The sequence below is a fragment of the Colobus angolensis genome, unplaced genomic scaffold (genome assembly GCF_000951035.1).
Source record: "Colobus angolensis palliatus isolate OR3802 unplaced genomic scaffold, Cang.pa_1.0 Scaffold207, whole genome shotgun sequence".
Classification (NCBI taxonomy): domain Eukaryota; kingdom Metazoa; phylum Chordata; class Mammalia; order Primates; family Cercopithecidae; genus Colobus; species Colobus angolensis.
In genome coordinates this window covers 72,583-90,406 of record NW_012115233.1, presented here as the reverse complement: position 1 = coordinate 90,406, position 17,824 = coordinate 72,583, and the positions used below count along the sequence as shown (strand labels likewise).

At 40.6% G+C, this 17,824-nt stretch overlaps 1 protein-coding gene across 2 annotated transcripts in view; it reads right to left on the bottom strand.

Moving 5' to 3' along the window:
- Positions 1–17,824, bottom strand: part of WWOX (WW domain containing oxidoreductase) — a 1,140,828-nt gene that overhangs the window by 1,067,981 nt on the left and 55,023 nt on the right. For both annotated transcript variants that reach the window (XM_011942139.1, XM_011942140.1), the window contains exon 5: positions 9,592–9,698. In XM_011942139.1, coding sequence (XP_011797529.1) covers positions 9,592–9,698 — 107 coding nt within the window. The remainder of the gene's footprint in view (positions 1–9,591; positions 9,699–17,824) is intronic.

The following is a 17,824-nucleotide window of genomic DNA, read 5'->3' as shown; positions in this document are numbered from 1 at the left end:
AAAAAAAATTAGCCAGGTGTGGTGGCATGAGCCTGTAGTCCCAGCTACTCGGGAGGCTGAGACGGGAGGATCACTTGAGCCAGGAGGTCAAGGCTGCAGTGAGCCATGTTTGTGCCACTGAACACCAGCCTGGGTGACAGAGCAAGACCCTATCTCAGAACAAGAAGCAAGAGAGAGAGATGACCAAATTTTCCCGGGACACTCAGTGAGTTAGTATTCACACTGGGATTTAACCCCAAATCTGTATGACTCCAAAGCTAGAGCTACCTCTACTCCACTGGGTTGCGTCTGCATATGTAAAAGGTAGCTGCATTTTAAATATTTGTCTAAAATAAACCTTAACCTATTGCAGGGCGTGCTGCCCCAGCCTGAGACTGGCTGCTTCATCTACAGTTGTTTCTCTATTTGTCCTTGCGTAGGGAAGTTTTAGCCGCGCAAGGGCCATTTCTCCTCTGTTTAATCGAACACCTGCTAGTCTGAGATTCTCTAAATGCCCCACAATAAAAGTGAAAAACAGTCTCAGGTATATTTTTCCCCTCTTAAATAATGGAGCCTAAATGCCGAGTGGCCAAAAGCAGGCCTTACAGCCATTGGCTGAATACCATCTGAAGATGAAATCTGTCTCTTCAAACTATGTCAAAATTGCTTAATAAGAACTCAGGGGACCCCACATTAATGAAAGGATGCATCTGCTTTGGGTTTCACATGATTGGGAGTGATGGTTCGGAGCCAGCCACCTATGCTTGACTTTCACTCCTTAAAACTCTGCGGTTAATCACAGCCCTCATTATACAAAGGTTACAATGGATATAAAGTTTGAAAGATTCGGTTCAAGACTGCGAGCAGTGGCCAGGAACAAAAAAAAAAAAAAAAGGAGAAGACACAAAGACAATGATCAAAGAACAATGAATAACAGTCAAGACTAAGTCGGTGCAAAATCTTCAGAATGAGAAATGAAATGGAAAACCTACAGGATAAGTACCAAGCACAAGTTTTAGGTATTCTGGAGACAGGAAACTCAGAATATTTTAGCAACCGATTATGTCTATGAGGGGGATGAATAATTTATTATCTGATAAAGAATCTTCCCTGAGCCTGTGACAAGAAAGGTCAAATAGACAACAGAAGGAGAACAGTAAATACACTATATACTACTTGAAAAGGAAGTCCGGAATGAAAGGGGAAGAGCTTCCTTGGCCCATGTTCATCACCTCCCTCAGATTACAGGAAGCACGGGGGATGTACTTTTTAGGTACGCTCATATTAGGAACCCAGAATATTCATACAAATACATGCAAATAATGTATAAATACAATACTTGTCTAAGTCCTTGAAAAAGGCCAATCTTCCGGCATCACCCACACACCAGCTGCAAATCCTGGATCCACCCCGTATGTCCCAGCTGTATGAGCCTGGGAAAGCCTATGCTGCTTCCAGCCTCTAAACTACCTCATCTGCACAATGGATTTTACACGTAACATAAACATTTCACTGTTAAATGCTAAGCACAGTACCTAGGACAAAGACAGATATGAATATCCAACCCCCCACCTACCTACAGGTGACAATAATATGATATTTTGCAAATGCCCCAAGGAAGAACTTCAGAACTTTACCTTCCTTTGTGAGCATGAGCTTATTGATTTGAACAAGTGGTTTATATGGTCCTTGCTGTTTTGCAGACTTGTTTATATCATACTTTATTTATTGAAAATCCAATACTATACAGAAAAACAATTTGTAAAGCAAAGAAATGAGGAACAAATCTAGCGGCTGATTTAGGATGAACTCTTCCCAATAATCTACAACTATTAATAATATTATTAGTGTTTATCTTTTTGTTTAGTTAAAGATCATTCAGAACAATGGGGATAAGCCCTGTGACTTGTGATGCGTTGACAAACGATCATCTTTTCCAAGCCAAGTCACCAGCTTAGACAGGCATGAGGCTCGTATATTACCCACCCCACATACCACATGCCTCCCCCCGACACATATACCATAAAAGAAGGCTAAGGCCTTCCATCTGCAGAGGCAAATCATGGGACTTAAGCTTTTAGTGTCAAAGGAGATAGCGGGGAATTTCCACAAACAGTGAAGCTATACCAGCTCATAAAGTCACTGAATTTGAAGGAGCCTAAAAGTAGCTGGAGTTTTGCAGAAGTCCTTAAAAGTGCGAGCAATTTATTCCTCAGCATCCTAGCCTTTTGTTCCTTAATATCATGCCATGAAAACACAGGTGTGGCAGTTTCCAGGCAGGGCAATCAACAACAACAACAAAATGAAAACACAGGTGTCAGTATCTATGACAAGCACAGCAAAGTGTTGAGCCCATGTGCCTAATATAATGGTTGGTACTGCATGCTCCTTATCTGAAAATAGTGTTAAAGTCATTATTTCCGATGCTTATCAATGAGGCTGCAATCACATAATGCTGTCAGTACTATCCCTACGCCTTCACTCCCACAAAATAAATAGACGCGGTAACAACTCTATCGAAAACCTGAATCATTACAGCACTTCAGCAGCAAACCGTGTGGTTGCAATCAACTGAGCATGCGCTCTCCCCCTAAAACATGCACATTCTATTACCTCTGGCTAATAAATCGTTTATTTCTACCCCTCATCTCTCTGCTTTCTCAATAATCATTTTGATATAAACCATTGCTGGCTGTTCCTGATGACTAATCCCTTAATCATCTTTCCTAAATATATGCAGAGTGTATTTCTTTGTAAATACAAAAGAAAAAGCAATCACATAAATAATTAAGATGGCTTTTCAAATGACAGTCGAGTGCTAATATGAGCTACACTGGAAAATACTAATCAACAAACTAAATACACATCTATTAAAATGCAGGAGTCCAAATATATGAAGACAGAAAAAGAATTCATTGCCACTCCATGGAAATCATGCTGATAAACATCCACCCTACAGCTCCTCTTTCAGCCAGTTGGAGACCTTAAGAAAAGTAAGCATGTGCTGACGAGTTGATGGGTGCAGCACACCAACATGGCACGAGTATACATATGTAACAAACCTGCACGTTATGCACATGTACCCTAGAACTTAAAGTATAATAAAAAAAAAAGATAAAAAAAAATAAAAAATAAAAAAAAAGAAAAGTAAGCATCACTTCGCACTTTCATGTGTGAAGAAAATATTATTATTGTTGTTATTAACAGCAGCAGCTAACATTTAATTGAGCACTTAATTTATTCCACAATAGGTTAAGATTTTATATACACAGAGTCAATGTGTTTAATAGAATCACCTATATCTCTCAATGGAGATATTATGATGCACATTTTACACATGAAGAAACTGAGATTTAAAGAAGTTAAGAAACTTGCCCAAGGTCATAAGATATATCTGATTCTAACCTTTGCCACTATAATACGGCACGTTTTACAGCTATGGTTATGAACTGGGGATGACTTGCACCCCCAGGAGACATCTGGCAATGCCTGGAGACATTTTTGGTCATCACAAACATCCTTGGGTCACCATTCCCATAGGAGAGGGGAATGGATTCAAGACACATTCTGGGAAGTCAGGGGTGAGTCGAATAGTAACTCTAACAGAGGGCCACCTGCCCCTCTTCCCATACCAGCCCTCTCTGCCCAACGTGGTGGCCATCTCAATGTCCAGCAGATGCTGATGTTTCACAACACTTATTGGGTCCCATGCTATACTCACGGCCAGTGCAGAAGCTCTTCTGCACTCCCTGTTAAACAGACCTAGTGAGGGCCTGGCATGCTTGAGGCACATTGGTTACTCATAACAATCCCTCCCCTCTCTCTCGATGCACCACCCCTGCCTCCCAGCCTCAGCCTCTTCCCTTTTCCTCCTGCAAACAACGTAGGGAGATAGATGACATCAGGTCCATCTGCTCCCACTCTACCATACCTCCTTCTTCCACGGGACCAGAGTTTTAGATCCCAAGTTCCGGGGATCTAAAATTTAGAAACTAAAATGTAGAAATCTAATAGAAACAGAAGAAGGAGGAACTTGGAACCCCACTAGGGTCTTTCAAGAGCTCTACACTGGAATGTCGAGGTCTTGCTATAGCTGTTCATGAAGTGTATTCTGATACCTAATAAGCTCTTTTTCTTTACATGCAATGTCCCTTGGAGGTCCTGAGATCTCAAGACAGGGAGTGGGATATGCCAGACCCCGAGAAATAAAGCAACAGAAGCCCGACTCCAATAGATACTGGGTAAAGCAAAGAATAAACCATGGTAATGCAGGAATCAGACACACCTATGATTGTCCCAGACTTAGAGAACTCACATGGAATCCTAACACGTAGACACTGCTGCTAAATAAAAGAGAGTCCACTCCATCTTGAAAACAGGAAAACATCTTATTCTGCCAGCCACACTGGCCTCTTGGAATACACAGGAAAACGTTAGGTGCTTGTCTTAACAGGTGAGGGCACCAGTGTATAATTCACATAAGGATGTGAATGAGGTAGATCACATCTGTGCACTGTTCCACCATAGGAACAAGCCCCACTGTCCCGTTTTCTTTATTTAAACATGAATGGGGGCTCATGTGCCTCCCCCTTCCTCCCTCTTTTTAATTATGTCAAATGGATTGGCCTGTTAAGACAGTGGTTTACTTCTGTACTGTACATGTTATCCTATTTTAATTGTTTTCATTTCTTCTTACTTCTAACTTTGGAGCATCTAAAATATCTCAGCAGGAGGGCATTTTCCCATGAAATAATTAGTAGTTGTAGTAATTACATATAGGTTCTTAATATACTTCTATAGGGAATGTGTTTTCACTTAAGTTATATTTTATTAAATAGCTGCATCTCCCCAAAAGTAATTTGAGAGCTCTATACAGGATATCTTGAATATAAAGTGATGATAGGGTAGATCAGAGTGGCTTCGTCTAAGAAATAGGATGGATCCTGAAATTAAGCACTCAAACCGCAGCTAGAGAATTTGAAAGCAAAATCTGCAAAGTATGAACACTGATACTAAACACAGTAGAAAAGACGGGCCATGGAGCGCAGCAGACAGACTTGGAGTTTGGAAGCCAAATGGACCGAGCAATGGGCCTGATTTTGAGCTCACCGGCTGTGCAACTTGGACAAGTTCCTTCCCCCTTCTGAGCCATCCCTTGGCTCATCTGTAAAATGCAAAAAAAAAAAAAAAATAGCACCAGGTTTTTGCATCCTCCTGGATAACGGATATAAAGTGCCTGACACAGCACATGACAGGGATTTGATAAATGAGGGCTGTTAGCTGTCCCATTGTGGATGTGAGAATAGCATTCCGCTGGCTAAGAGGCAGACATGAATGTTCTAGAACATGGCGATCCTGGAATGTGCAGTGAAGGCAGGAAGAGGAAGAATGGGTAGAGAAGAACAAGTTGGGACGGAGGAATGAACTCTTATCTCCAGAAGCAGAGCTAAGGATGCCCACGGAGCCTTGGCACATGACAGCCTCCGCTGAGCCAAACGGCCCAAAGACTTCTGAATGAGCTTTTGCTGCAACAAAAAACTCTGGATCATTTTGAGAGCCTCCCGTGAGGCGCCAATATGTTTCAGTACCTTCCCGGCCCCGACACTGATGTGATTCATCGTAGATAATGTATGAATACGCTCAAGCTGGCCAGCAGCTTGAAAAACTGGAGTCTATCAAATTGACCTTGAGAAACACAGGAAGGTAATATTTAGTGATATGCCAGATGAAATCCTTGCACAGAGATGTGAGATGAGGAAAGGCCTGAAGGGAAGCAGACCAGCAAATATCAAGGGTCAGGGAGTTGGGGGATGACACAGAGACCAAGCCTAAGAGGTCACCAGAGCAAGAAGGCCTTACGATTTCACATCCTCTCTGCAGGGTATGAATGGTGCAATGGAATGAAATGGTAATGACAGTTTCTGATGCTAAATTTGAGTTTCCACAATCATCGTCTTGGGGAAAGGAGGAACACAATATAATGGCAAACACAGAGAACAAGTGAACAGATGAGAGATGATGAACAGGTTGAGTTTCTCCAGCCTACAACCTATCAAATCTAATTTTAAACATTCGGAGTCACATGTATTAGTTTTGTTTCTGTTCCATTTTCCTTTTCCCGTGTCCCCGACAGTGAATGATTTTGAATAATTCTTTTTTTTTTTTTTTTTTTTGAGACAGAGTCTCGCTCTCTCGCCCAAGCTGGAGTACAGTGGCCAGATCTCAGCTCACTGCAAGCTCTGCCTCCCGGGTTCACGCCATTCTCCTGCCTCAGCCTCCCGAGTAGCTGGGACTACAGGCGCCCGCCACCTCGCCCGGCTAGTTTTTTTTTTTGTATTTTTTAGTAGAGACGGGGTTTCACCGTGTTAGCCAGGATGGTCTCAATCTCCTGACCTTGTGATCCGCCCGCCTCGGCCTCCCAAAGTGCTGGGATTACAGGCTTGAGCCACCGCACCCGGCCGATTTTGAATAATTCTTAATCTGGGATCACTATTCTACCTCAAAGTACTATATGTTAGAGTAAAACTATACAACAGTAAATTCTGTCATCTGAAATTGACGCACAGGGACCCAATTATGGCTCAAAATATAAGAAAGAAAAACTGAACAGTGGGTCTTTGAGATCTTCCCATCCAACCTTTTTCCTTAAAGATGAGGAAACAGAAGCTACAAATAGATCCAGAGGCTTACCCAAGGTCCTATCGCTAACTGGGGCTGGTCCAGGAATTTCTGCTCTAAGCATCAAACAATAATTAAAATAGGATAAATGCAGATGAACATGTTCTCATATATTGTGTTCTCAGAAAAGAAGAGGATAAATTTAATGATACAAACACAGTTGTGCTATAGCATTCTCCTCCAAGACTGGTTTAAACATGAATGTCACTGTACAATCAGGTTACTATAGTGTCACTAGGGTCCCTGGAATTTTACCTTTCCAGTTTCAAATATTACATCAAATGGGCAGAGTTTTATAATTTTGATATGCCATCCTGCTAGTGCCAAGAACACTGCAAGCCCTCAACGGTTGTCTGTCTACACTGTCAGTGGGAATGGAAATTGGAGCAACATGATTAAGAAAATGACTGGGGAGGTCGGGCACAGTGGCTCACACCTGTAATCCCAGCACTTTGGGAGGCCTAGGTGCACAGATCACGAGGTCATGAGATCGAGACTATCCTGGCCAACATGGTGAAATCCTGTCTCTACTAAAAATAGAAAAATTAGCTGGGCGTGGTGATGGATGCCTATAGTCCCAGCTACTCGGGAAGCTGAGGCAGGAAAATCGCTTAAACCTGGGAGGTGAAGGTTACAATGAGTCGAGATCGTGCCACTGCACTCCAGCTTGGCAGCAGAGTGAAAGTCACTCTCAAAAAAAAAAAGAAAAAGAAAATGACTCAGGAACTGTTACCTAAAATTTAAATGCATATGCCCTTTGAATCAAGGAGTCCACTGCTAAGATTCTCCCCTAGGCGTTTACTCACAACTGCATAAATAAAGAATGTTCACAGCTGCATAGTTTAGACCCAATATCAGATGAAATTGTAAGAAAGACTGATGCAAGAAAGAGAGAACCGTGAGACACCATTGCTTGGAATAACACATAGCAAAACAACGCCAACAACCTAAATGGCCACCAAAGGGAAGACTGGTTATAGCATAAGCACATGATGGAATATTATGCAGCAGTTAAAACAATGAAGTAGATCTATATGCACTAATAAGAGATCTCCTATAGTACTAAGTCAAAAAAAAAAAAAAGTAGAGAACAGAATGTGAGTGTGTTTGCTCGTATATACATAACCTTTTTCTGGAAGAATACACACAATAGTTAATAACATTTATCTTTCAAGAGAAGGATCAAGAAATACTTTCATATTTCATTTTTCACCTTTCCATTCTGCATGTAGATTCAAATAAGATGCACGTATTCCCATTTGTACTCTTCTCGATACATCTCTAAAGATTACTACTATCCCACCTACTAGAGGTTATTACTTTTTAACATTAGTCAGAAAGACAATAAAATAATCAGAAAAAATAACACTCTGCTTTCTTTTATATTTAACCCAAAATAGTAAGTCCAGTGAGCTCAAGATAAGGGTTCATTTCAAATATACTGAATTTCAAATATTTCATCATAAATACACTGAAAAAGCAGAAATAAACCTGCCTTTTCTTTATTTTCATAACTTTTCACTCCAGAGTACCAAAAATGTTCTTAAGTACACTGTGGTCTGTTTCTTCAAATGGCAAGAAATCTTTCACGGCATTCAAAAATGAAGACGGCCTCTGCAGGGTGTATCCAGCCCCCTTCAGGCTCTGCTCGCAAACATGCTGCTCTGGCTCCTCCTCCCCCTCCTCCCAGGGCCTCTGCACCCGCCATTCCCCTAGCCCATCTGACCCTTCTCCACCCTCCTCAGGTCTTTCTTGAGATCTTAGTTCAATCACTTCTTCCTTGGGGACTCCAAAGGTCTCCCAACTCCCTGGCATCATTACTGATTCCTATGACCACTCACTGTTTTTTCAAGTTGACAGTAAGATCTGTGCTTTTTTTTTTTTTTTTTTGACTAAATTAGTCTTCCACGATAGGCTGAAAGCTCTACAAAAACAGTGGCAATGTCTGTTATCCTTAACAGTAGACCCCAGCACCCATAGCCTAGACTTCATGCTAAAGTGCAGTGATGTTTCAAAAATCAAACAGCTCACATCACTCTCTAGCTCAAACCCTCTAATGTCTTCCTCATCGCTATCTCAGAGTCTACCAGACACCCATCCCCCAAGAGCACCTCTCCTACCCAGTCCATTCTTCTCCACCCACACTAGCTTCCCTGAGGATCCTTGAAATCTCCAGGCCTGTGCCTACCTCTGAGCCTTTGCATATGCTATTCTCACTGCTAAGAGAGTACTTCTCTTGACATTTGCATGGCTTACCTCTACTTCATTCAGGTCTCAGATCAAATGTCACAACTTTGGAAGGTTCCCTGCTGATGACTCCATCATGCTTATGCTGTCATTCCCCTCACCTTCCTCTGCTTTACTATCCTTTATTTATTAATATGATGGTAAATATTAAACTTGATTATGGTCTATTTTTCTTACCTAGACAGTAAGCCTACGAGGGCAGGGATTCTGTTTCGTTTGATACTATATCCTTGGTCCCAAGACTAATGCAAGCCCTCAATAAATATTTATGTAGACACATATCAACATCAACTTCTATACAGACAGAGAAAAGCAAGAAATCAGAGATAGAGTTAAAGCCTACTTCTTTCTAATCTTAAAAATCATAAGCATAACAGTCTCCTAGTTGCAATCATGGGCGTTGACCACGTTTTATTTTTCTTAATAAATGAATTAAACGAATAAACATTCTCAAACTCCTGACTAATAAAGCAGATGACACTGACAATGAACTATAAACAAATGCGTGAATAATAATGGACTTGCTCATGCTTTCATTCATAAAACAAACAAAGTGAAGATGACTTTAAAAACAAAGACACGATTCCAAGAGCAATAAACTTTACACACTGCACTAAAATCTCCATGTGGTTAGCCCGGCATGTGTATTTGACAATTAAAAAAAAACAACAACAGTCAAGCGCTTACCCATTCTTCTAAAATGCGTGACACTGCTTCACTCGCCCTTGCCATGTTCCTGCAGGCCAAGATCACGTGTGCACCATGGAGGGCAAAAGACTTGGCAGTTTCAAACCCTATGGTTTAAAGGAAAGTCAATGTTAGAAAACATAACATCAACATAGTGAGTCATGTTGAATGGCCTTTATCGGAGCACCACTTACATTACTCCAGGTTCTCAACCAGGGGTGATTTTGACCCCCGGGGGACAGGTACAAATGTCTGGAGACATTTTCAGTGGCCACAGTTGTGGGGTAGAGTCCTACTGGCATCTAGTGGGCAAAGGCCAGGCATGCTACAAAACCTCTTACCATGAACAGGTTAACCCCCCACAACACAGAATTATCTGGCCCGGACTGTCAACACCGTGATGGTGAGAAAACTTGTCCTAGGGATGTAGTGATTTCAAAGATGAAGACTGAGCCATAGAAGAGTTCACGGCATGTCCAGCCATTTAACCATCAATAATGACCAGATCCTGTGCTCACGATAAGGACTACTCTATGGTATGTGTCCCCAGCACCTCTGCTTCCACCAGCGTCACCTAGGTTTCTTAGCCCCGTTTCCTATTTAAAACAATTAGAAAAGCTGGACAAAACAACACAGGTGCATGCACACACACATCTGTTTGAAGGCATCAGAAGGACACTCTGACTGAGAATCTGGGGGGCCAAGATCTGCAAAAATTGCAAAGCCAGCATTTGGCAGTTTTTTTCCTTCAAGGCATATTTCATTTCCAAACATAGTGGTTGGAAGCCTGAGAAGATGGGCTGAGCTTTTGGCAATTTTGTAACAGAGAAAAAGACCCAAATTTGAGCTCAGGACCCACCAGGAAAGGGCCACAGTACATACACCAAACCTTTGGTCAGGACCCTAAAGAGTTATACCCTCGCTGTAATAACAAGAGACAGTCCAGACTTCACAAGAGTGGAAACTCAGCTTCAGGCCATTTCAATTCCTAGTTTGATTAAAGTGATCAGTCCCTATCTATCCAATTTCCAGCAGCAAGAGAAAATATTCTCTGGAGGAAGATAACATTATCTAGAGTCTCAAATTACCACTATAATTATTTCAAACACTCATATAAACTCTCAGACATTCAAACAAAATAGCTAAGCATACAAAAAGACAAAACTCCACCAAAAGCTGGAGGGGAAAAAAATGGAAATAAATGCACAGGAGATCTGTCTAATCAAGTTATTCAGAAACAGTGATTAAAATAACTCTGACTACGGCCGGGCGCGGTGGCTCAAGCCTGTAATCCCAGCACTTTGGGAGGCCGAGACGAGCGGATCACGAGGTCAGGAGATCGAGACCATCCTGGCTAACACGGTGAAACCCCGTCTCTACTAAAAAATACAAAAAACTAGACGGGCGAGGTGGCGGGCGCCTGTACTCCCAGCTACTCGTAAACCCGGGAGGCGGAGCTTGCAGTGAGCTGAGATCCGGCCACTGCACTCCAGCCTGGGCCACAGAGCGAGATTCTGTCTCAAAAAAAAAAATAAAAATAACTCTGACTGATAGGTTCAAGGAACAAAAAGGCAAGATGGAGAATTCTGCCAGGGAATTAGAAATAATAAAAAAAAATCAAATAGATATTCTGAAACTTAAACACAATAAGAGTAATTAAGAATTCAACATATAGGTTAACAGAATACGAGACACAGCTGATGACAAGATTAAGGAAACTACAAAATAAGTTAAAAAAAATCCAAAGTGAAGCATAAAAAGAAAAAAATAACTAATGCAGTAAAGCAAAGCACAGAAGAGACATATGGAACACATTCTGCTATGCTCTTACACATACATGTAATTTGAGTTCCAAAAGAATTGAAATAGATTAAGATAAGCAATAGTTGAAGACAGAATGGCTGACAATGTTACAAAATCAATGACGGATATATAGCCACAAATTCAAGAATTATCCTGAGCCGCAAGCAAAAATATGTATGTGTATGTGTTGACATGTATATGTATAAATGTGTGTGTCTACATGTATGTGTGTATATATATGTGCAAGCCACAAGCAGAAATATACGTGTGTATATATATTTATGTCTATGTAAGCCGCAAACAGAAATATATATGTGGGTGTATATCCGTATGTGTGTGTGTGTGTGTAGACACACATATATACACATACATGTCAAAGCAAGGCACATCAGAGTAAACTGCTAAAAACTGCAGATAGTTTTAGAAGTAGTTAGAGACCAGTAGCTACAAGACTGATAGTTACACCTCTCAGGAAAATGATGGAAGCCACAGCTGAAAGAAATAAAACTTTCATCTTAGAATTCTATACCTACTACAAATATTCTTGAAAAATAAAGGAGGAGGCCGGCCGCGGTGGCTCATGCCTGTAATCCCAGCACTTTGGGAGGACAAGACAAGCAGATCACAAGGTCAGGAGATCGAGACCATCCTGGCTAACACGGTGAAACCCCGTTTCTAACAAAAATACAAAAAAACTAGCCAGGCATAGTGGCGGGGGGTGCCTGTAGTCCCAGCTACTCGGGAGGCTGAGGCAGGAGAATGGCGTGAACCCGGGAGGCGGAGCTTGCAGTGAGTGGACATTGCACCACCGCTCTCCAGCCTGGGAGACTGGGCAAGACTCCATCTCAAAAAAAAAAAAAAGAAAGAAAAAGAAAGAGAAAGGAGGAGAACAAAAATTTTCAGCAAAGGAAAGCTGCTTTTTGTTTATCACCTGCACTACACCAAGTGTCGCGTATAGACCCACACTGCAGGAGGCACTAAAGGATGCTCTTCAGGAAGGAGGAAAATGACCCCAGCTATAAACCCAGAGATGCAGAAAGTAACAAAGAGCAACATAAAGGGTAACGATATGTTAAGATCCAAATGGTAAGCGTAGTAAACTCTGTGAGTTTTAAAATACATAGCAAAAATTACTATATCAATAATAATAATAATAATAATGCTTAATCTAGGAGGTGAGTAATGGAAGTAAAGCTTCCTAAGGTTCTTGTCTTCTCCAGGAAGTGATATAATACTGATTTATATTAGATTTTAATAAGTCAAAGATGCAAGCTGTAAATCTCTACAAATTTAACAAGCGAATGGAGAAGAAAAGTAGAATGATAAAAAAGGCAAGAAAGGAGAGAAGATGACTAGGTACGGTGGCCTGTAATTCTAGCATTTTGGGAGGCCAAGGCATGAGAATCACTTGAGACCACCTTGGGCAACACAGCAAAACTCTGTCTCTACAAAAATTAAAATTAAAAAAGAAATAGCCAGGTGTGGTGGCAGGCACCTGTAGTCCCAACTACTCAGAAGACTGACATGGGACGATTTCTTGAGTGCAAGAGTTCAAGGTCACAGTGAACTATGACCATGCCACTGAATGCTAGCCTGGGTGACAGAGCAAGGCCCTGTCTCAATTTAAATGAAAGAAAGAAAGGAAAGAAAAAGAAAAAGAGAAAGAAAGAGAGGAAAGGAAAAGAAAAAAGAGAAAGAGGAATATAGAATAACTTAATAGGAAGCCAATAATAAGGTGGTATATTTAAGCCCAAACCCAAATATCTCTGTCATTACATTAAATATAAATGGCCTAAAGACAGCAATTAAAAGAAAAAAGTTGTCAGACTGAAGAAAACATATATATATATATATATATATATATTCTCCTTATAAAAGAATGTGCATTATGTTTTGTACCTTTAAACATAAGGATAAAAAAATGGAAGTAAAAGAATGGAAAAGGTATACTGTATAACGTGGGCCAAAAGAAATCTGATGCAGCTATACTAATTTCAGAAAAAGGAGACTCTAAAGCAAGAAGCATTACAAGAGAAAGCACTGACCATTTCACAATGGTAAATTTCAATCCACCAAGAATACATGACAATTCTAAATTTATATGTACGTAATAATAGAGCCTCCCATATAAGTCAACAATTGACAGAATCAGGAGAATAAATGGAGAAATTCACAATTATAATGGAAGATTTTAACATATCCCTCTTAGTAGCAGATAAAATAAGCAGCCAAACACAAAGTATATAGAAGGTTTGAACAACTTAATTGATAAACTGAAAATAATTGAATATGATAAACGCTGAAAACAACAGCAAAATATACTCAAGTACTTCAAGAATACTTACAAAAACTGATGATCTGCAGGGCCAAAAGCAAGTCTCAACAAATTTCAAAAGATTAAAATTCGAGAGCATGGTCTTTGATCGCAATGGAATTAAATTATAAATCAATAAAAATTCTCTTTTCTGGAAATATATGTATAAATAAATAAGACATTATGGCTCAAAAAATTACAATGAAAGTTAGAAATATTTTAAACTCAATAATTACAAACATATATACAAACTTATGGAGTATAGCTAAAGCCATGGTTAAAAGAAAATCTACAGCCTTAACTACATATATTAAAAAGAAGGCCAGGCATAGTGGCTCATGGCTGTAATCCCAGCAATTTGGGTAGCCGAGGTGGGTAGATCACTTGAGCCCAGGAGTTCGAGACCAGCCTGGGCAACACAGCAAAACCACATCTCTACAAAAAATTAGCTGGGCGTGGTGGTGTACACCTGTGGTCCCAGCTACTCAGGAGGATGATCATGCCACTTCACTCCAGCCTGGGTGACAGAGTGAGATCCTGTTTCAAGAAAAAAAAAAAAGAAACAAAAGAAGATGATCTAAGCATCCATTACCTTAGGAAAATAACCCAGCACATTAAGCCTAAAGAAAGCAGAACGGGCCAGGCGCGGTGGCTCAAGCCTGTAATCCCAGCACTTTGGGAGGCCGAGATGGGCGGATCACGAGGTCAGGAGATCGAGACCATCCTGGCTAACACGGTGAAACCCCATCTCTACTAAAAATACAAAAAACTAGCCGGGCAAGGTGGCGGGCGCCTGTAGTCCCAGCAACTCGGGAGGCTGAGGCAGGAGAACGGCGTAAACCCGGGAGGCGGAGCTTGCAGTGAGCTGAGATCCGGCCACTGCACTCCAGCCTGGGCGACAGAGCAAGACTCCATCTCAAAAAAAAAAAAAAAAGAAAAAGAAAAAGAAAGCAGAACGATGGAAATAAAAGGAGAAAGGAGAAACTTATAAATCTAAAACAAACATAAAATACAGAGAAAAAAAGAAGTTAAAAGTCTGTCAATTGAAAAGACTAATCAAATTGATAAGGGCTAGCAAGACTGACAGAGAGAGAGAGAGACACAGAAAGAGAGGGCACGAACGAACGATATCGGGGATGAAGAAAAGGACAGCATTATGTCACATTAAAGCATAAGCAACAAAAGCAAAACCAGACAAGTGAGATTACATAAAACTAAAGAGCTTCTGCAGATTAAAGAAAACCATCAAGACACTGAAAGGGCAAGCTACAAAATAGTAAAAACAAAATACTTGCAAACTTCGTAACTGATAGTGTTCATAGCCAAAATATATAAGGAACTCCTAAAACCCAACAGCCAAAAAAAAAAAACACAGATCTTAAAAACCAGTAAAGGAACCGAACAGACATTTCTCCAAAGAAAACATACAAATGGCCAAGTGTATGGAAAGTGGAAAATGCACTAATCTTCAGGAAAATGCAAATTGAAACCACAGTGAGATGTCGTCTCACACCTGTTAAGATGGTTCTCATCATGAAATGAAAGATAGCAAGTGTGGTTGAGGGTGTGGAAACAAGAGACCCCTTGTGCGTGAGAAACCTACATTCCTCAGTGGAACGTAAATCGGTGCAGCCACTATGGAAAACAGTACGGAGTTTCCTCAAAAAATTAAACACAGAATTAAAAATTGCTGCCTTATGATCCAGCAATCTCACTTCTGGATACATATCCAAAGGAACTCAAATCAGGATCACAACGATATGTCTGCCCTCTGATGTTCACTGCAGCATTATTCATACTAGCCAAGACATGGAAGCAGCCTAAATTTCTACTGATGAATGAATGGATAAAGGAAATGTGAAGGACACGCACACACACACACACACACACACACACACACAAAATGGGTATTATTCAGCCTTAGGAATGAAGGAAATTCTGCTATTTGCAACAACATGGATGAACCTGAAGGATATTATGTTACGTGAAATAAGCCAGACACAGAAGGACAAATACTATATGACACAATTGATATGAGGAATCTAAGACACTCAAACTCACAGAGACAAAAAGGGCTGGGGGGAGAGAGAAACAAGGAGGTATTAGCCAAAGGGTATGAAGTTTCAGGTATGCCAGATGGAAAAGCCCTAGAGATCTACCATATAGCACTGTGCCCATCTTGTATCATGTACTTATAAATTATGATAATGGTTTCAGAGGTATATACTTATCTCCAAACTTATCAAGTTCTATACATCAAATACGTACAGCTTTTTGTATGCCAATCATACCTCAATGAAGTTGTTTTTAAAAATGAAAAATAAAGAAAAGGACTACAGATCCTATGAACCCTAAGCAGATCTTAAGATATGGTTAACAACTTTATACCAATGAATTTACAATACAGGAAAAAAAGACAAATTCCTAGAAAAACACTACAAAAAAAGTTGCCACAAGAAAAAATGGAACACTGAGAAGTTCTGTATGTTTTAAAAAAATGAATCTATATTTTAAAGTCATCTCAAAAAAGGGGAAAGGTGAGGAGGGGAAGAGAGAGGAGGGAAGAAAAAGAAGAGGCAGTCTAATCCAGAGCTTGAACACCAAGTCATTGCTCTAAACTAAAAAATCCCATATTTTGTAATCTATGGTGGAAGACCATATAGAGTACAGTACAACAACAAAGTAGTCAACTCTACTAGAGAAAGCAGCATGTAGTTCAGCCAAATCCATGTCAAATGGCCACAAATTACTGTTTACAAGATAATGTTAATATGCATGGAAAATCAGCGTACCGTTATCTTCCTGACATCACCACATGGAAGAGCCTAGTAAAGTCCATTCATTCAATCACCCCCACAGGCCTAATCTTCATAGAGAACAGTCGATTTATACAGACTGCTTCTCGAGGGAAGTCAGCATAGCACAGAGGAAGATTCAAGTGGGACACACTTGTGTCGCTGCCAGTTCTAACCACGTACAAGCTGTGGGATCTAAGGTCACGCCTTGAACCCATGTGAAACTCGGTTATCGTTTCTGTAAAATGAGGAATAAGTGGTAAACATATACTGAGAGCCTAACATAATCATAGTAGGTGGAAAACAAATGTTAGTTGCCTGCTTTTTGCAAAATCCTTGGTGTCCTATGCCTCTTCCACAATTTGTATGACTTACCAAATCCAGCAGAGTCACTATGACTAAAAAATTAAAACTTGCTCCTAGATGTGCTGCCAGTGGTAACCCGAGGACTGAGTAACTTTAACACCAACCAGAACTCAAAGAAATCAGCCATGGGCTCCACGATTCCGTTTGTCGGAATACAGGCTCTGGAGCACAATGTAACCTCACTGCTGAGACAACCTGAAATTACTTTTTGAGATTTTGCCAAATCCCGTATTCCAAAATACATAATATCACCTAAAGATGACCTCTGATACTTAAATCGGATGCTGAAATAGTGCACAAAGGATTTCAAACCTGAAGTATTTAACACCTAAATCCGTTTGCCTCCCCTTGGGTATGTGTGTAGCAAAAGGTGTTTGAAGCTGTTATCTCCAACCTTTCAAGAAAGAGGACAATAATCTCAAATTTACTGATTTTTACCTGTGATGCCAATGTCACCCCCGATCACCAGTGAGCAAAAGACACCTAGATCATTTGGGGAAAATGAGAGAAGTAAAATGCCAGGTTTTGTAGCCCGGTTGGCTGGGGGCGGGCACTGAACAAAGTCTTGCTGACAGATCTGCCCCATCAATCAGGGCAATGAGATGGTGACAGCCATATGCAAGCAACACAGAGTGACCAAACACAACTGCACTTGTGAGCCCGGGACTTCACGCACCCAGAAGATCTCGGAAGGAAAGGTGGACTCCAGGTCCCTTTGAAATTTCCAGGTCAAAGCAATGATCAGGAATATCTGTATTCACAATTTCATCACAGGGTATTAAAAAAAAATGATGTAAGAGAGTGGAAATGAGAGTAAACACAATTCTTATTCATTACCAGCTATGTTTTTAACAGATTGAGAAAGCATTGATATAACACAAGGCTAGGCACATTCCAGAGCTTGACTGATTGACTGACTGACTGACTGAGACAGAATCTCGCTCTGTCACCCAGG